At 55.2% G+C, this 22,520-nt stretch overlaps 1 protein-coding gene across 1 annotated transcript in view; it reads left to right on the top strand.

The window, feature by feature from the left end:
- Positions 1 to 588: 588 nt before the first annotated feature.
- The window catches only part of SCNN1A (sodium channel epithelial 1 subunit alpha), a 31,263-nt gene continuing 9,331 nt past the window's right edge, over positions 589 to 22,520 (top strand). The window contains exons 1-5 of the mRNA XM_004610616.2: positions 589 to 755; positions 2,162 to 2,528; positions 15,755 to 16,019; positions 19,103 to 19,293; positions 22,295 to 22,398. Of these exons, the coding sequence (XP_004610673.2) occupies positions 2,167 to 2,528; positions 15,755 to 16,019; positions 19,103 to 19,293; positions 22,295 to 22,398 (922 nt within the window). The 5' untranslated portion in view covers positions 589 to 755; positions 2,162 to 2,166. The remainder of the gene's footprint in view (positions 756 to 2,161; positions 2,529 to 15,754; positions 16,020 to 19,102; positions 19,294 to 22,294; positions 22,399 to 22,520) is intronic.

Below are 22,520 nucleotides of genomic sequence, written 5' to 3'. Positions count from 1 at the left end.
GGGAGCCGGGAGGGAGGAGGCGGAAGGGTGGGGGGGCTTCACCCCCAGTGCCAGGCTGGGCTCTCCCTGCTCCTCCAGGCCTGGGCCACGGCCCTGGAGGGCCCCTGGGGAGGGGACCCCTTACTGCCAGGGGGTCTCCGACGAGGCTTGGGGACCCTCCGCTTCTCCCCCTGCGCCCCTCCCCCAGCCTTCCCTTCTGGGCTGCTCCCCTCTCCCTGTCCCCATGTCCCCCTTTTCTCCCTTCCCAGGCCTGCAGTCCGGCCTGACCCCCCTCTTCCGGCAGGTCCTTTGGGGTCCTCGGGCCCCCGGTCCTCAACCACAGTCGCCGCTCGGCGCTGGACCCCTCCCCCCCACTAGCTCCCATCCCTTCCCGGGGTGCTGGGGGTCCACTTCCACTTCTCGGGCCGGGACAGTCCGGCCCCGGCAGCCCCGAGCTCTCCGCCGCCCTGAATGAAGCTCCCTCCCGGCTCCTCCTCCTCCGCCGCACCCCGCCGCTGGCCTTTAATTGAGATGCTAATGAGCTGTCGGCTCCCCTCGCGGGCGGGCCGGGCCCCGCGGTCGCACCTGTCAGGTGAGGGGGGTGGAGAGGCCCGACTGCCAGATTCAACTGGAAACCAACCAGTCCCCGGCCGGCACAGCCCGGGAGCGGGACCCGAGGCCGCCCGACCTCCCCAGCCCCGCGATCGGGGGACCCGGCGGCCGGGCGGGGGCGGAGGGAGAGCCAGGACAACGCCCCGGGCCACGGCCAGAGGCAGGTGAGCGCCGAAAGGCGGGTGCGGGAGGAAGAGGGGCTGGCTCGGAGCGCCTGGCACCCCAGAGGAGACAGGTAAGGAAGGAGAGAGCCCGGAGAGAGGAGAGAGGGACAGACAGACACAGACGGACAGACGGTGGGCGAGCGCCAGTGCAGCCATGAGGGAGACGCACAGAGATAAAGGGAGACGGAGAAGAACTGCGAGAGGCTGCCAGCAGGTGAGAGAGAGAACTCACACACACACACACACACACACACACACACACACACACACACACACACACAGAAACAGAGAGAGAGAGAGAGAAAGAGAACCAGATAGATGAGACAGAGAGACAGACACAGAGACAGAGACAGAGAAAGACAGAGAGAGACAGAGAAAGACAGAGACAGAGAGAGACAGAGACAGAGAGAGAGCACCAGCACAGCTAAGAGAGACAGACACAGAGCGAGCAAGAGAGCACAGTTAAGAGAGACACAGACCGACAGAGACAGAGAGACAGACAGACAAACAGACAGACACAGGCACACACACAGACACTGAGGAAGAGAGATCTCAGTGCAGCTGAGAGAGACAGCACAGAAACACAGAAACACAGATAGACAGGGAGAGAAAGAGTGAGAGGGTGGGACAGAGGACAAGACGGGTACAGAGAAAGCCCCCCTGCCCGCACAGCTCAGAGAGAGCAAAGATAGTCAGTGAGGGGCGAGAGAGAGAGAGAGAGAGAGAGAGAGAGAGACAGAGAGACAGAGAGACAGAGAGAGACAGAGAGGGAGAGACAGACAGACAGACAGAGAGGGAGAGAGAGAAACAGAGAGAGAGGGAGAGAGGGAGAGAGGAGAGGGACAGAGAGGAGAGGAAGGGACAGAGAGAGAGACAGACAGACAGAGACAGACAGACAGAGAGGGAGAGGGAGAGAGAGACAGACAGACAGAGAGGGAGAGAGAGACAGACAGACAGACAGAGAGGGGGAGAGAGAGAGAGAGAGAGAGAGGGAGAGAGAGAGAGAGAGAGAGAGAGAGAGAGAGGGAGAGGAGAGAGAGAGAGAGAGAGAGAGAGAGAGAGAGAGAGAGAGAGAGAGAGAGAGAGAGAGAGAGAGAGGGGCTAGGGGCTAAGAACTTCCTGGAGGAGGAAGATCAGAATCACCGAGTGGCACTCGACTGGGCAGAGTGAGCGAGACCCAAAGTGGGGGTGTCTGGGAGAGGCAGAGGACAGGACCCCGGGGGGAGCCCCGCTCAGCCCCGCTGATGCCCCCCTGCTGCACGGAGGCCGGCGAGCAGAGTGGGCTGGGGGGGGGTCTCACGGGTATGGACGGCCTCAGCAAAGCCCCGGGGAGAAGGTGCTGACCACAGGGCTCCCCTCCCCAGGTCAGTCCTCAGCCCTCACCCTGGCCCCCCCCCCGCCCCCAGGCCTCATGAAGGGGGACAAGCCCGAGGAGGAGCCGGGGCTGGGCCCCACCCCGCCCGCCGGGCCCCCGCAGCGCACGGAGGACGAGGAGGCCCTGATCGAGTTCCACCGCTCCTACCGGGAGCTCTTCCAGTTCTTCTGCAGCAACACCACCATCCACGGCGCCATCCGCCTGGTGTGCTCCAAGCACAACCGCATGAAGACGGCCTTCTGGGCCGTGCTCTGGCTCAGCGCCTTCGGCATGATGTACTGGCAGTTCGGCCTGCTCTTCGGGGAGTACTTCAGCTACCCCGTGAACCTCAACATCAACCTCAACTCCGACAAGCTGGTCTTCCCGGCCGTCACCGTCTGCACCCTCAACCCGTACAGGTCAGCCTGGCCCGGCCCAGCCCGGGGCTCCCGGCCAGCTGGGGGGGCCAGCTGGGGGTGGGGGTGGGGCCAGGACAGAGGGTGCAAGAGAGCTGCCGGCCCAGGGCTATGGGAGAGTCCAGCTGGTTCCATTTATACCCCCCAGACCCAGAGGGACCCTGCCTTGGGGCCAGATGGGAGCCTAAATAGTTGTTCTTTTTCTTTTTTTTTTTTTTTTTTGGGTCACACCCTGCGATGCACAGGGGTTCCTCCTGGCTCTGCACCCAGGAATCACTCCTGGCGGTGCTCAGGGGACCCTATGGGATGCTGGGAATCAAACCCAGGTCAGCCGCGTGCAAGGCAAACGCCCTCCCCGCTGTGCTATCGCTCCAGCCCCTAAATAGTTGTTCTGATCAGAAACTTCTTCTTAGCTGCCTGAGGCTTTTAGGGGCCTGGGTCCTCTTTCCTTCCCTCCTTCCTGCTAGTGGGAGGCAGTGCCTGAGGTCTGAAAATGGATAAATTCCTGAAGGACGAGGGGAGATGGACCAGAGCGATAGGATGATAGGATAGCGGGTCAGATGCTTGCCTTGCAGGCGGGTTTGATCCCCGCCCCCCCCCCCCCCCCGGCAGCCCGTAGGGTCCCCACTCCAGAGTATATAGGCAATGGGAAGAGCAGGTGACATCTCTGAGCCTTGAGGCTCGGGCTGGCTCTAGCAGGAGAAGAGATGAAAGGAAGCCGGACGGGGCGATAGGACAGGAGGTAACGTGCTGGCCGGGCACGCGGCTGACCATAGTTCAAATCCTGGGGGTCCTTCTGAGCCCCGCCAGGAGTGATTCCCTGAGCACAGAGCCAGGAGAAAGACCTGAGCCCTGGGGAGAGGGGGCGGGTGGGGGGCGTTCCCAGAACAAAGACAGAAGAAGGAGACAGAAGCAAAGGCAGCCCTGGTCAGCCAGGTGACCCCATTCCTGCCCAGGTCCCTGCGAGGGTGTGGCCCGAGGTTTTGGGTTTCAGGGCCTCAGCTTCTTGCCAAGGTTTGCTTGGAAAGCAGGAAGGAGTGAGTGGGAACCGGGGAGAAAAGAGGAGGCAGGAGCCAGAGCTAAGCGCCACACACCTATTCGGTGAACTGACTCCAGACACCCCCCCCCCGCACCCCCCTACACCCCCTCCAACTTTTGCAGGCCCCACATGGGTGGCAAATGAGCTTCTCTGTAATGCAGACAGTCCCCATGGTAAGTCCAGCAACTTGCTGGGTATTGAAATGAAGAACACCACTGGGGGGTCAGAGTGATAATACGGCAGGGAGAGAGGGTGCTTGCCTTGCGCGTGGGTTCTATCCCCGGCACCCCATACAGTCCCCAGAAGCCCTCCAGGAGTGACCGCTGAGCACGGAGCCACGATTCAATTCTGAGCACTGCAGGGTGCACCCCAAAGACGGAAAAGAAAAGAAAAGTTGCACGCACTCATCCTGGGTTTGACCTTTGACACCCCCCTGAGCCCCCTTAAGCCCTGCCAGGAGCAATCCCTGAGCACAAAGCCAAGAGTAAGCCCTGAGCACCAATTTCTGGGGTTTGGCTCAGAAATAAATAAATAAATAAATAAATAAATAAATAAAAACACGATGAGGGGCCGGAAAGAGAGCATAGTGGTTAAGGCATTTACTTTGTGAGGCCAGAGCGATACTGTAGCGGGAAGGCACACACTTGCCTTGTGTGCCATCGACCCAGGTTCAATCCCTGGCACCCCCAAGTATGGTCCCTCGAGTCTGCCAAGAGACCCCTGCATGCAGACCCAGGAGTAAGCCCTGAGCACAGCAGGGCGAGGCCCCCACACAACAAAAAGCGGCCTCGCCTAGCATGCTGCTGACCCGCGTTCAGATTCTCAGCCGCAGAGAAGGTTTCCACAAGCACAGTCACCTGTCCCTCCTGAGTGCTCCAGGAATAGCCTCTGATCACCCACTGCCAGGGACGGTCCCCAAACAGCCCCCCCAGCCACCCCCACCGCAGACACACAGAGAGAATATGATGGGAAGCTCGGGGCATACCCACATCTGTTGTCAAAATCCTGCAAGTGGGTTTCTGCCTTCAAGGAGCGTGAGCTGGAGGAGCGCGAGCGTGTGTGCGTGCACGGGCCTGGGTGTGAGCGAGCAGGACGGGTAGGCGTGCATTGATAGAGAGTTGGCATCGGCCCCGAGCCGGAGGTGGAGCCCCCAGAGAGTCCATTATGTTCCCAAAGGTGTGTCATGGGCTAATAAGGCCTGGGACGGGCTGTCCTGCAGAGAGAGAGAGAGAGAGGACTGGCCATTGATCACCGTCCACGGAAACGCCCCAGACTCAGGGACCCCCCCCAGCACAAAATATTCTCAGGGTTCCAGCCCCCGGCGAATGATGCTCCAGACCTCTACTTCACGGTCCCGCGGGGCCGCCCCGATGGTCCTCCCCGCGTTTCACGGGAGAGAGGCAAGTCAGAAGGTTAGGGAGATAGTGACGGAGCCGTGACTCATGCTGTTTGCCTGACCGCCAACGCCTGCTTCCACTTCATTCCCAGGATGTGGGGCAGAGGCTGCGTGAAGCTTCCAATCGGTGTTTACATCTCTCTCCGGGATTTGCTCGGATTACTCCGCTGGCCTCTTCTGCAGTTGCTAGCGGGTTGGGCACTTCCCCCCTTCTCTTCCCTGAGATTCCCCGGCCCAAATCTTGTGACCGGGTCTCCTGTACTTTTTTTTTGGGGGGGGGTTGTTTTTGGGTCACACCCGGCGATGCACAGGGGATCCTCCTGGCTCTGCACTCAGGAATCACCCCTGGCGGTGCTTGGGGGACCATATGGGATGCTGGAAATCGAACCCAGGTCGGGCCGCGTGCAAGGCAAACGCCCTACTCGCTGTGCTATTGCTCCAGCCCCTCTCCTGTGCTTTTATAACCCTTCCAGAACCAGCCCTGGGCTCTGCTGGGAAGATGCACGGGCAGGAGGGCCAAGTGACAGGGCTGCACACTCTCCTCCACAAATCTCTGTGGCTGAATCACGTGGGTGTGAGATGGAGAAGCGCCGCCCCCCCGCCGCCACACACACCTATTCCCTCCCCCCAAGGGAATCTGCTGGGGTCGTTGTGGATGCTCTGCCGGATGGAGCTGGTACCCTGGTCCGTGGGAACCCAAGGCAGCCGGGAGAGGGGGTGAACATGGACACAGAGAGCAGCTCGCCTGCACAGGGCTGCTACAGAGCAGAGGGAGAGCGCCCAGGAAGGGGAGACTCCTCTCTAGCATAGGGAAAAGGTCCTGAAGCCTCTTGTTGCGTGTGATCCTATGCTGGGCACCTTATAAACCCTCCCAGGGAATTTGGGCAGATGCGTGATACAGGGACTGTTCTTTCCATGGTGCAGACGAGGAAACGGAAGGGAAACCTTTGGCTCAGGGTCACACCCAAATCATTAAGACAGCGAGACTGGAGAGATTTTTTTTTCTTTTTGGGTCACACCTGGCGATGCACAGGGGTTACTCCTGGCTCTGCACTCAGGAATTACTCCTGGAGGTGCTCGGGGACCCTATGGGATGCTGGGAATCGAACCCGGGTCGGCTGCGTGCAAGGCAAACGCCCTACCCACTGTGCTATCGCTCCAGCCCCAGAGATTTATTTTTATTTTTATTTTTTATTGAATCACCGTGAGATAGTTACGAAGCTTTCATCAGTTCATATAATGATCGAACACCCATCCCTCCAGCAGTGCACATTCTCCACTATTGTCCCCAGTATGTGTTTTGTTTTTTTTCCTTTTTGGGTCATACCTGGCGATGCACAGGGGTTACTCCTGGCTCATGCACTCAGGAATTACCCCTGGCGGTGCTCAGGGGACCGTATGGTATGCTGGGAATCCAACCTGGGTGGACCGCGTGCAAGGCAAACGCCCTACCCACTGCGCTATCGCTCCAGCCCCCATTGTCCCCACAGCCCCCATTGTCCCCAGTATTACCCCCCACTTTCCATCCCTTCCCCTGCCTCCATGGCAGACGATTTTCCCTATACTCTCTCTCTACTGTTGGGCATTATGGTTTGCAACACAGATACTGAGAGACCATCATGTTAGTCTACTCTCAGCACACATCTCCCATCCCGAACGACCCCTCCAACCGTCATTGACTTAGTGATCCCCGCTGGAGGGATTGTTAAGATAGCAGGCAAGGTTCTTGCCTTGTATGCAGCCAACCCTGGGTCAGTCCCCAGCAGAAGTGATCCCTGAGCACAGCTAGGCATGCCCCCCCCCAATAGATTTCATCTTGGACTGGAGAGAGCAGACAGGGGTGAAGGTGCTTGCCTTGCTCCCAGTGATGCTGGTTCCATCCCCAGCACCCCATGTGATATGCTGAGCCCTGCCAGAAACGGTCCCTGAGCACAGTTCCAGCCCCTGAAGTGAATGAAAGAAAAATAATAACCATTAATAACATGGGGCTGGAGTGATAGTACAGCAGCCAGGGCGTTTGCCTTGCACATGGCCAACCCAGGTTTGATCCCCAGCATCCCATAGGGGCCCCTGAGCACCACCAGGAGTGATTCCTGAGTGCATGAGCCAGGAGTAACCTCTGAGCATCACCGGGTGTGACCCAAAAAGCCAAACAAAAAACAAAAAAACAAAAAAACAAAAAAACCTAATGCTAAGTACTTACTAGGTATCAGGCATTTCTACGAATTCACATGAGGATACAGAGCATTTTGTTTTGTTATTTTTCATGTTAGGTCTCACCTGGTGGTGCTCAGGGCTTATTCCTGCCTCTGTGTGCAGGGAATCACTCCTGGTGGGGCTCAGGGGATCCTGTGAAGTCCTGGGGATTGAACCTGGCTTGGCTGCAGGTCAGGCAAGCACCCTAACCACTGGGCTACCTCTCCATTCATTCCTGAGTGTACATTGAATTTTTTTTTTTTTTTTTTTGCTTTTTGGGTCACACCCGGCAATGCACAGGGGTTCCTCCTAGCTCTACACTCAGAAATGACTCCTGGCGGTGCTCAGGGGACCCTATGGGATGCTGGGAATCGAACCCGGCTCGGCCGCGTGCAAGGCAAACGCCCTCCCCGCTGTGCTATCGCTCCAGTCCCTACACTGCATTTTATACTCCATTGTTTCTTACCCAAATGCCTCTGAGTCAGGTCCCCGTCTTCCTCCCCTGGCACAGATGAAGAGACTGAGACCCGGAAAGTTAAAATCACACGCCCATTTTCACACAGGCAGCAGGTGGAGCATTGGGGTTCAAGTCATGCCCTGGCCTTGCCCCCAGGAGCCGGGCATCCCAGATTGGCAGCCGAGTACCAGACCCAGTGTGCTGGGCCTCGAGCCCCTCTGCATGTGCTCTCAGAGGAGACAGGCCGGGTCCCTCTCCCCAACGGGAGGAGCAGGGGCGAGCAGAGGGGTCCAGGGCAGGAACACAGGAGGTGGCGCCTAGTGACCCCACACCTGCCAAGAGCAGGGTTCAGGGTTGTGCAGCCATCAGATCCCGAGGGCCTTAGCTTACGAGTGCCCTAAGCAACAAGGCCAAGGGTTTGGGTTTTGTTTCGTTTGGGGGCTGCACCCCACAGTGCTCAGGGATTACTCCTGGCTCCTAGCTCAGGGCTCACTCTTGGTGAGACTCCCAGGATCATATGTAATGCGGGGGACTGAACCTGGGACAAGCACCTGTAATCTCTCTCTCTCTGTCTCTCTGTCTCTCTGTCTCTCTCTGTTTCTCTCTCTCTTTTATTTTTTGCTTTTTTTTTTGGGTCACACCCGGCGACGCTCAGGGCTTCCTCCTGGCTCTGCACTCAGGAATTCCTCCTGGCGATGCTCAGGGGACCCTGTGGGATGCTGGGAATCAAACCCGGGCTGGCTGCATGCAAGGCAAACGCCCTCCCCACTGTGCTATAGCTCCAGCCCACCTGTAATATCTCTATGTTGCACCTTTTCAAGTGTTGGTCATTTGGCTCACACCAAATGTGGTGCTCAGAGCTTACTCCTGGCTCTGTGCTCAGGAATCAATCCTGGCAGGACTCGAGGGACCATATATGTAGTCTGGGGGTGGGGGTTGGGGATTGAACCTAGGATGGGTGCATGCAAGGCAAGTACCTGTACTATCTCTTTGTTGCGCTTTATCGAGTTTTGGTCTTTGGACCACACCCTGTGATGCTCAGGGCTTACTCCTGGCTCTGGGCTCGGGGATCACTCCTGGTGGTACCTGGGGAGCTATACGCGTTGCCAGGGATTGAACCCAGGTCAGCCACGTGCAAGGCAAGCACCTTCCCTGCTGGGCTGTTTCTCTGGGCCCAGGACTCAAGGTTCTTACTGAATGAAGGGAGCTCCTGGTGTTTTCTCACGGGGGATAGTGGCAAGTCCCCGAAGAGGGGTTGCTGCACTGGACCACTTGTCCAAACACGGCGGGGGGGACCCCCTTCTTGCAGGCTCTGTGGAAGGGTGTGGCTGCAACCCTAAGCCCAGGTGCTTGGAGTGGGCCCCCTCTTTCCACACCCCGGCTCCCGAGCCTGCCAGCCCCCTCTCTCCTTCCGCAGCCCCGTGGTAGAACGTACTTGCTTGGGGAGAGCAAGAATCGGCCTCCTCCCCTATGCCCCTCGGTCCTGCTTCTGTGCTTGGAAGCTCCCTGAAGACACTTCTTCTTGGGGCTGGAGTGATAGCACCGTGGGGAGGGCGTTTGTTTGCCTTGCCCACGGCCAACCCGGGTTCGATTCCCAGCATCCCATAGGGTCCCCCCGAGCACCGCCAGGAGTGATTCCTGAGTGAGGAGTAACCCCTGAGCATTGCTGGGTGTGACCCTAAAAGGGAAAAGAATGAAGATGCTTCTTCTTTCTGGGCTCAGTTGCCAGCACTTGGGGTTAGCTGGGGCGGGCAGTTAGCGGGTCGGTGGCTGAGTAGCAGCACCTGCTCCTCTGCGGGGCCGGTTAGATGAGGCGGGAACCAGCAGGAAGAAGCGGAAGCTCTGACGCCCCCAAGGCTCTGCTCGATGGAGGAGACAGGGTTGGAGTCGGGTCAGAGGCCATCAGACCACGAAGTCCCACGGCAGATGCGTGGCAGACAGTGGCCCCGTGCCTTAGTGTTTTCTTCTCCAATAACAGTGGGGCTGGTCCTAAAGCAGTGGGCACCTGCTTGGTACCCAGCACCTCCTTGGCCAGACTCTTTCTCAGTGCTCAGGGGACCACCCCCAGGCAGCGGGTGCAGGGAAGAGCGGCGCCTTCGAGGCTCCCCAGTTTAGAAGTGGCATGGCCAACCACGGAGACGGGGTAGAGCTTGGTTCCTTAGCTATCGCTCCAATAAAGTGACTTCTAGAACTTCCACCGCCCATTGCCCGTCAGAACAATCACTGGTCTGGTGATAACCTGTTGCTTTTTTTTTTCTTTTGGGGTCACACCCGGCGATGCTCGGGGGTTATTTCCAACTCTGCACTCAGAAATTACTCCTGGCGGTGCTTGGGGGACCCTATGGGATGCTGGGAATTGAACTTGGGTCAGCCGTGTGCAAGGCAAACGCCCTCCCCGCTGTGCTATTGTTCCAGCCCTATCTGTTGTTCTTAAAATCAGCACAGCCAGGGCCAGAGACATAGCACAGATTAACGCACTTGCCTTGCACGTGGCTGCAAGCACCCCAGATGGTCCTTCCAAGCACCACTGGGAGTGATCCCTGAGCACAGCGCCAGGAGGAAGCCCTGAGCATCTTCAGGTGTGGACCAGAGATAGAGATACTGCTGGCTCTGTGGTTAGGGATCACTCCTGGCGGTGCTCAGGGGATCGTATGTGTGACTGGGGATCGAAGCTGGGTCAGCCACACACACACACACCGAGTGTCCTGCCAGTGGTACTGTTCCCTCCGGCCCCGGCTTGTCCACTTGGTGCCACTGGATGTGTCCTCATGCCACCTTCTGGTGCCTTGTTCATTGTGCAGATGGAGAAGGCGAGTCTTCGGGGCTGGAGAGACGGTGCAGTGGGGAGGGCAGTGGCCTTGCACATGCCTGGCCTGGATTGGATCCGTGCCATCCCCTATGGTCCTCTGAACACTGCCAGGAGTTAATTCCTGAGTGTAGATCCAGGAGTAACCTTTGAGCACTGCCAGCTGTGACCCATAAAACCAGAGAGAGAGAGAGAGACAGAGACAGAGAGAGACAGAGACAGAGACAGAGAGATGCCAGGAGGCTGATATATTGGGTGATATTGTACCAATATGACAGCTGGAGAATGAGAGACTGGAACCCCGCGCCCCACATCCAGCCTATTTGACTCTGCTGTTCTTCCTGGGGGACCACACCAAACCCTAAAGAGAATCAGAGGTAGGGCTGGAGCGATAGCACAGCGGGGAGGGCGTTTGCCTTGCATGCGACTGACCTGGGTTCGATTCCCAGCATCCCACACGGTCCCATGAGCACCGCCAGGACTGATACCTGAGTGCAGAGACAGGAGTAACCCCTGTGCATCACCCGTGTGACCCAAAAAGAAAAAAAAAAAAAGGGGGGGGGACAGAGAGAGAGAGAGAGTCTTAGGGGTAGCAGACACAGAATAAAGGGTCGAGAGGCCAGCGGAGCGTTTTCTGACTTGATGAGCCTTAGGGTGTTTTATCTTATTTCACCTGTTGAAGGGAATGACCCGGGAATAGTAGCTCACGGCATGCTGAGTGAGCAGGGACAGGAGAGCAGGGAGATGAGCGTTCTATCACCTGTGACGCCATCAATGCTAGCTATTCTTTTAATCACCAAGCTTCCCCCCCCATCGCCAAAACAAAAAACAAAAACCAAAAAACCTAGTTCCTTATGGTGCTCAAGAGTGACCCCTGGTGGTAGTCAGGGGCCCATCTGTGGTGCTGGGGTTCAAACTGGGAGGGTGGGTTGGGGGGTCTGGATAGATAGTACAGAGGGTACTATCTAGTTGCCTTGAGCTCGGCCAACACAGGTTCAAGCCCCAGCATCCCCTAGGGTCCCCCGAGCACTGCCAGGAGTGATTCCTGAGTGCAGAGCCAGGAGTCACCCCTGAGCATCACCAGGTGTGGCCCCAAACCAGAACCAAACTAAAACCAAAACAACCCAACCCCAAAACCCAACCCCCAAAACAAATTGGGTCATTGAGTGGGTGGGGTGCCAGGCAAGCACCGGACTCCGGTACTGACTCTGCGGCCCCATAAACACACTCATTTTGGGGACTTTCTCTTGAATGGCGGTATAAGTGATGTTGCAATAAACCGCACTGAACTGAGGTGCTCACTGAAGTTAGATGATCTAGATAGTGACCATTTCCTTTCCCCCACGTTTCTTTTTTTCATTGTTTATTCGTTTTTTGCTTTTTTGGGTCACACCCAGTGATGCTCAGGGGTCACTCCTGGCTCTGCACTCAGGAATGACTTCTGGCGGTGCTCAGGGGACCCTATGGGATGCTGGGAATCGAACCTCGGTTAGCTGCGTGCAAGGCAAACGCCCTCCCCGCTGTGCTATGGCTCCAGCCCCTCCCCTACGATTCTTTGCTGTTCGTCTCTCCCTTCCCCACTCTCGTTTTCTGTCATATAGCACCATCATTTAGGCCTTTTTGCTTATTTTATTTTGTTTTGGGGTCACACCCGGTGATGCTCGGGGTTTACTCCTGGCTCTGCACTCAGGAATGCCTCTTGGCAGTGCTGTATGGGATGCCGGGGATCAAACCCAGGTCATCCTCATGAAAGGCAGCACGTTCCCCGCCCGTCATTTAATTTTATCTGTTCTTAGACTTTACCTAAGCTGAATCATATATGCGTGTCTGACTTATGTTGCATTTAATGCCTACCACAGTTCCCTTTCATTGCTAAGTTATTCCAATGAACATTTACTTGGGTTGCTTTTTAGTTTTGACGTTTTTGTGTTTATTTATTTATTTATTTGCTTTTTGGGTCACACGCAGTGATGCTCAGGGGTCACTCCTGGCTCTGAGCTTAGGAATTACTCCTGGCAGTACTCGAGGAACCATATGGGATGCCAGGGATTGAACTCAGGACGGTCATGTACAAGGCAAATGCCCTACCCACTGTGCTCTCGCTCTGGCCCCTAGTTGTTGACTTTTGCGAATAAAACTGCTGTAAATATATGTCCTTATGTTTCCATTTTTCTTGGATAAATGATTAGGAGTAGAATTGGGTAAAAAGTTTAAAAGTAAAATTGTTGGGTCATAAAGTGTATTTATTTTGATTTTAGGGCCACACCTGGCAGTGCTCAGGGAGTACTCTTCAGGAATCACTCCTGAGGGGCTCGGAGGACCCTATGGGGTACCAGGAATTGAACCGAGGTTGGCCATGTGCAAGATAAATGCCCTACCTACCATATTGTCTCTCCAGCCCTCATGGGGTATATTTAAGAAGCCATCAGCTGGGGCTGGAGGGATAGTACAGTGGGTAGGGCATTTGCTTTGCATGTAGCCAACCTGAGTTCGATCCCCAGCATCCCACATGCTCCCCTGAGAACCACCAAGGGTAATTCCTGAATGTAGAGCCAGGATTAATCCCTGAGCATCGCCAGGTATGACCCCAAAAGCCAGGAAAGAACAAAAAAAAAAACCAAGAAACCATGAACAAGTCTCCCAAATTGGTCATGCCATTTTAGACACCACCAGTAGAAATTTGAGTTACCCTACATTCTCACCCACATCAGTGGGTTAACTTTTAGTATTAGCTTAAAATGAAAACCTCGGGGCTGGAGCGATAGCACAGCCGATAGGGCGTTTGCCTTGCATGTGGGCAACCCGGATTCGATTCCCAGCATCCCATAGGGTCCCCTGAGCACCTCCAGGGGTAATTCCTGAGTGCAGAGCCAGGAGGAACCCCTGTGCATCGCCCAAAAAGCCAAAAAAAAAAAAAAGAAGAAGAAAAAGAAAGAAAACCTCATTATGGTATTAACTTACATTTCCCTAAAGACTAATTTTATTGGGCCTGGGTGTTTGCTTCATTTTTAAAGCAATTTGTCATTATATTATTGACTCCCAAGAGGTCTTTGCACCTCAGGACATGTTTGTCCATAGATATTTTGTATTTTATGAAATTTGGCTTGTTCTAGAGCCATGAAGCTATCTTCTGTTTTCGCTTTTATTTTTGTAGAGTTTTTGTAGCTTTGAATTTTGTTTAGGTCTATGAGCCACCTTAACTAAAATATTTTGGGGGGCACACCCAGTGATGCTTACTCTTGTCTCTCTACTTGGGAATTACTCCTGATGGTGTCCAGGACCATATGAATGTGCTGGGGTTGGAACCTGGGTTGGCCATGTGCAGAGCAAGTGACCTACCCACTGTACTAAATTTGTGTGTGTACCAAGGTAGTATTTGAGATTCTTCTTCTTCATATTGTTTCCAGTTGTTCCAGTGCTATCTGTTTGTAGGGAATAGGATTTCCCCATTGGATTAAATTGGTGCTTTGGTAAAACAAGCAAACAAAACACAATTGGTAACATATTATATGAGTTTATATATGCACTCTCTCCTGCTGATTTTTGTTTGTTTGGGGGCCACATCTGGAGGTACTCAGGAGTACCTCCTGGCTGTGGACTCAAGAATCACTCCTGGTTGTGCTCAGGGGACCATAGGGGATGCCAGGAATCAAACCTGGGTCAGCCACATGCAAGGCACACACCCTACCCATCGTACTATTGCTCCAGCCCCTATTCTGGTTTTTGTTTTGGTCGTGTACTAAGTATTTACTCCTGGCAAGCACCCTATCTGCTATGCAATATGTTGCTCTGACCCTTGGTTGTTCTACTGAAATTTTTTTTCCATATGGATTTTAGCTGATGTATAATTTTTGGAAGTTTTGATAGATCGTATTGAATCTGAAGATTTATCTGTTGCTGGGCATGGCTCAGCCACTGAGCACTTAACTGCCAGCACCACAAAACTAACAAACCAAACCAAAAAAGATCTATTTGGGAGATATCTTAACTATCTTGCACGCAGCAGACCTGGATTCGATTCCTCCGTCCCTCTTGGAGAGCCTGGCAAGCTACCGAGAGTATCCTGCCTGCGCGGCAGAGCCTGGCAAACTAGCTGTGGCGTATTTGATATACCAAAAATGGTATCAAGAAGTCTTACAATGGAGACGTTACTGGTGCCCACTCGAGCAAATCGATGAGCAACGGGATGACAGTGATAGAGTGATATAGTGATATTGAGTCTCTACACATAAACATATATGGCTCTCCTTTGACTTAGGCTTTTGAAGGCAACATTCCTGCTCAGTCTCGTTAATTTTTCCCCCCTAGTATTTGATGTTTTTGCTATTTCAATACGGTACGGTGTTATTCACTGACCTCACTTTCCAATAGTTGGTGGCTAATATTTAGAAATACAATGGTGTGTTTGATATTATGCAACTCTGTTTAATGATTCCTTAGTTCTGGGTGTGTTTGTTTTTACTTTGGTAGATTTTATCTCTTAGGCCCATCCACTCCGACCTTGATGGAAATGGCAATAGGGCCGGTATTGAGAAGGATTGTACTGGGCAGTGTTTAATTTGCGGAGTTTGGGTGCCACCCTGAAACTTATCAAAACTGGAGGAGGAGGGGCTAGAGCAACAGCACAGCGGGGAGGGCTTTTGTCTTGCTCTTGGCTGACCCGGGTTCGATTCCCAGCATTCCATAGGGTCCCCTGAGCACCGCCAGGAGTAACTCCTGAGTGCATGAGCCAGGAGTAACCCCTGTGCACTGCTGGGTGTGACCCAAAAAGCAAAAAAAAAAAAAAAAAAAAAAAAAACTGGAGGAGGAGGGGTGCCAGGCATCAGTTTTATTTTGTGTACGTGGTGGGCAGGGGTTGGGGAGCAAACCCGGCGATGATGCTCAGGGCTCAGGGCTTGGGGGGATCGTATGTGGCGCCTGGGGTGGAACCCGAATTCACCGCGTGTGAAGAACCCTCTCTGCTATTGCTCCAGCCGCGGCCTCGCTATTTTAAAAAGTCCCTCTGCAGTGTGAAGAAGGGTAGTTGAAAACCTCGAATTCAGGAGGTGTTGGGTCGCCCCTCGCTTGCAGGGATCAATGCGGGGTGACTGGGCACTGGCCGAGCACGCCCCCCGCGCCCCCCATCCCCGATCTCGTGCAGGGGAGTGAGTGGGGGAGAAGACAGGCAAGTTCTGGGTCCCCCACCTGTGCAAATAAAACGCCGGCACGGCGGGGGCTCCCGTCTCCTCCTCCCCACCCCACCCCACGCGGAGGCGCCGGAGCGGGTTTCCCGGGGCTGGATCCACCTGCTGGGGGCCCGGAGCGGCGCGGCCACGCTCTCCCGCCCGGCCCCCAGGTACACGGAGATCAAGCGCGAGCTGGAGGAGCTGGACCGCCTGACGGAGCAGACGCTCTTCGACCTGTTCAATTACAACTCCTCCAAGACCCTGGCGGCGGCGCATCCCCGCCGCCGGCGCGACGGCGGGGACTCGCTGCTGCACTCCCTGCAGCTCGTCCGGGTGCCGCCCCACGAGGCTCACAGGGACCGCAGGGCCGCCTCCAGCGTGCGCGACAACAACCCGCCCGTGAACAGGAAGGACTGGAAGATCGGCTTCAAGCTGGTAAGGCCCCGCCCCGCCCGCCTCAGCCCCGCCCACCGACCACGCCCCTCAAAAGCTACGCCCACAACAGGCCCCGCCCCAGCAGCCCCGGCTCCTCTTCAGACCACGCCCCTCTACAAAGCCCCGCCCTCCTCATGCCCCACCTCCCACCAAATCCCCTCCCCTCAGCAGGCCCCGCCCCTGTCTGAGGCCCCGCCCCAGAGCCGGGCGGCCCCGCCCACCCACCAGACTTGTCTCCCTTTCCTGGAGGGGGTATGGGGGGCCCCTCTTGCCTAGTGATTTGGGAGGCGGGGAGGTGGGGCGGGGAACACCTCCTGGGCTTGCAGCTAAATTAAAACAATAACCCCCAGGTCACTAAACCAGGCACTGCCCTGTAGCACTGCCCTCCCATTGTTCATGGATTTTGCTCCAGCAGGCACGAGTACCATCTCTATTGTGAGACTTGTTACTGTTTTTGGTTTATGGAAAACGCCTGGGGGAGCTTGCCAGGCTCTGTTGAATCTCAGGGCACTGTGTCCTTATTACATCCAATGGTTGATTAACAAAATATTGTTGTTCTGTTCACCACCCCTTGTGGCAAAACAGTCCACTTATTTATTGGTTTTTTTACACTAAACCAATACATTTATTTATTTATTTTTCATTTGGGGGCTACACCAGTCGTGCTCAGGGCTTACTCCTTCCTGGTACTGCTCTCCAGGGATCAAACGGGGTGCCGGGGACGGAACCCGGGTCCACCGCCTGCACAGCTAGCACCCTACCCACTGTACTATTGCTCTGGCCAGCCCCAGTACATTTATTTTGGAAGACGTATTGATTAAATATCTTTTGGTGCCAGCCGGTGAGGTGTCTCGGCCGCGGACCTCTGGGGGAGGGCAGAAAGAGCCTTGAGCCAAATCACCTGTACAATGATCCACCTTGGGGTGGAAGGCGGGTGGGGGCTAGGGGGTGGTGGTGGTAATGCAGTGGAGACCTCCAGTGTAACAGGCAGATGTCTGCTCTACAGTGAGGGAATAAGAATAAAGGAAAAGAAAAGGGACAGAAAGAAGAGTCAGTGAAAAAGGAAGACTTAACTTTTGTCATACAAAGTAAAGTGTGAGGAGAACAAAAAGGGAAAGAAGCAGAAGGAAGAAAGACGCCCTCACCCCCACCCCATGAGAGTAAACATGCTCTCAGGAGACCTGAATTATTTTTTTCTTTTGTAATTTTTTAAAACCTTTTTGTGTTTGGGCGACACCCACGGATCAAACCCAGGTTGTCCGTGTGCCAGACAGCCATCCTACTCGCTGTACCATGACTCCAGCCTCCACGGAGACCTGATTCTAGAATAATCATTTTGGGGAGCTGTTTATTTTGTTTTGGAGCTGGGTGCTCCAGGGACCACGTGTGCCAGGGCTGGAACTAAGGCCTAAAGTGTGAGCTCTACTCACTGTGCCACCTCTCCAGAGACAGCTCTAGTCCCACCCTATCAAGGGAATAAATCTTGATCCCTCTCTTCTTCTCCTTTCCCATCTGTGGTGATTTTGGTTTTTTGTATTTTTTGTATTTTTTGTTGTTTTTGTTGCACCTGGTGATGCTCAGGGGTTACTCCTAGCTCTGCACTCAGGAATCACTCTCAGCAATGCTCGGGGGACCCTATAAGATGCCGAGTATTGAACCTGGGTCGTCCGTGTGCAAGGCAAACGCCCTCCCCGCTGTGCTATCCTTCTGGCCCTTCTTTTCCCATCAGGGAAGGGACCAAGAATCCTGGCTCCACCCTCTTCGGGGCTGCCTCCCTGCCCTTCACCCTGTGCTCTCTCCATCCCTTCTCTATCTCTCTCCATCTCTTTCCATCTCTCTCCATCCTCTCTCCATCTCTCTCCATCTCTCTCCATCTCTCTCCATCCTCTCTCCATCTCTCTCCATCTCTCTCCATCTCTCTCCATCCCTTCTCTATCTCTCTCCATCTCTTTCCATCTCTCTCCATCCTCTCTCCATCTTTCTCCATCTCTCTCCATCTCTCTCCATCTCTCTCCATCCTCTCTCCATCTCTCTCCATCTCTCTCCATTCTCTCCCCATCTCTCTCCATCCTCTCTCCATCCTCTCTCCATCTCTCTCCATCTCTCTCCATCTCTCTCTATCCCTCTCCATCCTCTCTCCATCCTTTCTCCATCTCTCTCCATCCTCTCTCCATCTCTCTCCATTCTCTCCCCATCTCTCTCCATCCTCTCTCCATCCTCTCTCCATCTCTCTCCATCTCTCTCCATCTCTCTCCATCTCTCTCCATCCTCTCTCCATCTCTCTCCATCCTCTCTCCATCTCTCTCCATTCTCTCCCCATCTCTCTCCATCCTCTCTCCATCTCTCTCCATCTCTCTCCATCTCTCTCTATCCCTCTCCATCCTCTCTCCATCCTTTCTCCATCTCTCTCATCCCTTCTCTATCTCTCTCCATCCTCTCTCCATCTCTCTCCATCCCTTCTCTATCTCTCTCCATCTCTTTCCATCTCTCTCCATCCTCTCTCCATCTTTCTCCATCTCTCTCCATCTCTCTCCATATCTCTCCATCCTCTCTCCATCTCTCTCCATCTCTCTCCATTCTCTCCCCATCTCTCTCCATCCTCTCTCCATCCTCTCTCCATCTCTCTCTATCCCTCTCCATCCTCTCTCCATCCTTTCTCCATCTCTCTCATCCCTTCTCTATCTCTCTCCATTCTCTCTCCATCACTCTCCATCTCTCTCCATCTTCTCCCCATCTTTCTCCATCTCTCCATCCTCTCTCCATCTCTCTCCATCCTCTCCCCACCTCTCTCCATCTCTCTCCATCCTCTCCCCATCTCTCTCCATCTCTCTCCATCTCTCTCCATCCTCTCCCCATATCTCTCCATCTCTCTCCATCTCTCTCCATCCTCTCTCCATCCTCTCTCCATCCTATCTCCATCTCTCTCCCTCTCTCTCCATCTCTCTCCATCCTCTCTCCACCCTCTCTCCACCGGGGCTTCTGCTCCTGCCTGCATCCCGTTCCCCTCCCCATGAACCCCAGTCCTCACTCCTTGACCTTGCCTTGCCTCTTCTCTCTCCCCACGCTCTGCTCTCCGTGTCCAGTGCAACCAGAACAAATCCGACTGCTTCTACCAGACGTACTCGTCGGGGGTGGACGCGGTGAGGGAGTGGTACCGCTTCCACTACATCAACATTCTGTCCCAGCTGTCCGACACCTCGCCTGCCCTGGAGGAAGACGCGCTGGGCAACTTCATCTTTGCCTGCCGCTTCAACCAGGAATCCTGCAACCAGGCGTGAGTTTTTCTGCCCCCACGGACACTCCTTCCTGGGCGGGCCTGCACTCAAGAAATGCTTGGGGCTGGAGAGATAGCACAGCGGGTAGGGCGTTTGCCTTGCACCCGGCCGACCCGGGTTCAAATCCCAGCATCCCATATGGTCCCCTGAGCACGGCCAGGGGTAATTCCTGAGTGCAGAGCCAGGAGTGACCCCTGTGCATCGCCAGGTGTGACCCAAAAAGCAAAAAAAAAAAAAAAAAAAGAAATGCTTGATGATTAATTAAATCCCTAGGGGGAAGAGGTGGAGCATGGATCTGGGTCCAAACCTCTGCCCGGAGCCCTCTGCCAGACCCCCTGCTAGTGCCTGCACAGCTGGGTTACCATGGCAACCCCTAAGAGGACAGATGAGAGATTTGGCTGTGATTTTTGTTTTTAGGTTGTGTTTGGGGGCCACACCCAGCTATGCTCAGGGCTGCTGACTCCTGGCTCTGCACTCAGGGATTGTTCTGGCAGGGCTCAGGGGAACATATGGGGTGCCCGGGGGTTCAGCCTGGGTTGGCGGTGCAAGGGAAACGCTGACCCGCTATGCTGTCTCTCTCTCTCTCTCTCTCTCTCTCTCTCTCTGGACCTGGATCTGGTGTTGAACCCGAGGGTAGGAAGGGAACTGCTCTGTGACTTTGTTTGAGTAGCATTGAACCCCAGCAACCGTCTGGCCTCTCTCAGACAGGGCAAGGCAGTGGTGCGATTGCATGAGCCCGTGTGTGTGTGTGTGTGTGTGTGTGTGTGTGTGTGTGTGTGTGTGTGTGTGTGTGTGTTCATGTGTGTCTGAAAATCGCCTGGAGTGAGCGAGGGACGAGACGGAGTTTCTGTCCTGACTCTGTTACTTCCTCACCCCACTCGGGCTGTCGCATGCCACTCTTCTGAGCCGGCTTCTTGGTAAAAGGGGAGCGGAAAAGGCGATTCATGCAGCGTTAGACAGTCTGGGCTCGGCTCGACAGGCTTCTCGGTATTGAAGTGGCACCGGAGGAAAAAACAAGTAACCCTTGTCCTTTGGGCACTGCTGCTGCTCGAGGGAGGAGGAAGATGGCAATACCTATGTCAAGAATCGCACCAGGTGTGCGAGATCACAGAGCCCTGGCACGGGCCCCTGAGCCACGGGCCCCTGGATCTCGGACCCAAACCGGGAATGCCCTTGCCTTCAGCCCCACCTACCCCGGCCAAGGATTTTCCCCATCCCTTGCCCACCACGCAACCTGACTCCGGGACTTGCAAAGTGAACAGCCTGGCTAAAGAGGGCATGACCTGGGGCTGGAGCGGATAGCACAGTTGGGAGGGCATTTGCCTTGCACGCGGCTGACCTGGGTTCAAATCCCAGCATCCCATAGGGTCCCCTGAGCATGGCCAGGAGTAATTCCTGAGTGCAAAGCCAGGAGGAACCCCTGTGCATCGCCAGGTGTGACCCAAAAAGCAAAAAAAAAAAAAAAAGAGGGCATGACCGACGGTGGCCTATTCTCAAAGCACTGGGCTCCGGGAGGAAGAGGGGGGGTCTTCTCCTGTGGCCTCTGCTGCCCCTGGCCCCTGCTGTCCCCTCCTGACTCCCATTTCCGGAGCTTTCTGTCCAGCTTGTCCCCTTTCAGGGAGCCCTTCCCTCCCGTGGCACTGCAGAAGGGCCGCTGTGCCGGGTGGGGCCCGCCAGGCACCCACACACTGGCCAGCATGTCATTCGTTCCCGTCTCCGCTCTGTGTGTGTGTGTGTGTGTGTGTGTGTGTGTGTGTGTGTGAGGACAGAAGCTGCCGTCGGGGAAGGGGCCCCCGAGCCTGCCTCTGCTCACACCTGTCACCCCGTCACTCTGGCCCCCTGTTATTATCTTCTGACCTTGCCTGTCTTAACGAGGGCCTATAATTTTCATGGTAAACGTACAGGAGTGCTCACCACTGTCCTCAGATTATTGGGGCGCTGACCACATGTGGTGGCGTATTTTTATGATTCCCGTGTAACGGGTGAGAAACCACACATCTCCCCGCCACGCCTCTCTCCGAGTTCCAGCGAACCTCGGTGGTCCCCCCCGCGTCTCTGGGTAGAGCTGAGATTCAAATACAGGTCTGGAGGCGCGCTCTGAACGGGCTCATGGTACGACGCCACCTCCCGTCCCCCAGCGCCTAGCGTGTATGTCTTTGAGTTTTTTTTTTTCAAAATGTGGGGTCAAAGCAATAGTACAGTGGGGAGGGCACCTGCCTTGCATGTGGCCGACCTGGGTTCAATCCCCGGCACCCCAGGGAGTCCCCTGAGCACCGCCAGGAGTGATGGATTTCTGGGTGCAGGGCCAGGAGTAACCCCTGAGCATCGCCTGATGTGGCCCCAAACAAATGGAAACTGTGTATATCATGAATGTGATGTCATTAGTCTCATCTCACCTCTGGCTTTCCCCCCAGCCCCAGTTTTTTTTTTTTGGGGGGGGGTGTCTCACCAATCAGAGGTTGCTCTTACATATTGCTAGGCACTCAGTCCCTGTGGTGCTAGGGATTAAACTCAGGCAAACCCCAAGCACCACCAGGAATCACCCCTGGAATAGCCCTGCGCACCACTTACCATGCACTGCACCCCCCCACCCTGAATAAAATCCACAGGGGAAACTTAGACACACAGGAGGCTGGAGAACACCACGGGGGTATCTTCATGCTGTGACATCGCAGTGGGAGGGAGAGCACAAGGCCAGTGGGGTTGGTGGCCTGGTGGGGAAGGAGCCCGGGTTCAGACAGTCAACCAAGGCTTGAGTCCCAAGGTCATCAGTGCTGTTTGCGCGACCTTGGACTATCTCTTGACCTCTGTGCTGTGGTTGCGGAGCCCTCAGAGGCGTGGGGGCGGTGGGCGGGGGAGCCTGGGGAAGCCAGCGTCTTGACACAATGTTGCGAGTCGTCGGTGGACCGGAAGCAGAGAGTTCTGGAAATCTGGCTTCCTCTGACCACCGAGGTGCCTCTCTCTGACCCGACGCTCTCTCTCTCTCTCTCTCCTCATAAGGAATTACTCGCACTTCCACCACCCCATGTATGGCAACTGCTACACGTTCAATGACAAAAACAACTCGAAACTCTGGATGTCTTCCATGCCCGGGATCAACAACGGTGAGCCACTTCCGCTCCCACATCCTTCCTGGGGCCTTCCTGTGACCTTGTGTGCATATTTTTTGGGGGGCACCTTCCTGTCTTGAGTTCACCTTTGCCTTTCTTTTTTTTTTTGGGGGGGG

Source organism: Sorex araneus, chromosome 6, assembly GCF_027595985.1.
Source record: "Sorex araneus isolate mSorAra2 chromosome 6, mSorAra2.pri, whole genome shotgun sequence".
In the NCBI taxonomy this organism is placed as follows: Eukaryota; Metazoa; Chordata; class Mammalia; order Eulipotyphla; family Soricidae; genus Sorex; species Sorex araneus.
The sequence above is the reverse complement of the archived record's forward strand: the minus strand, read 5'-3'. Positions and strand labels throughout refer to the sequence as shown.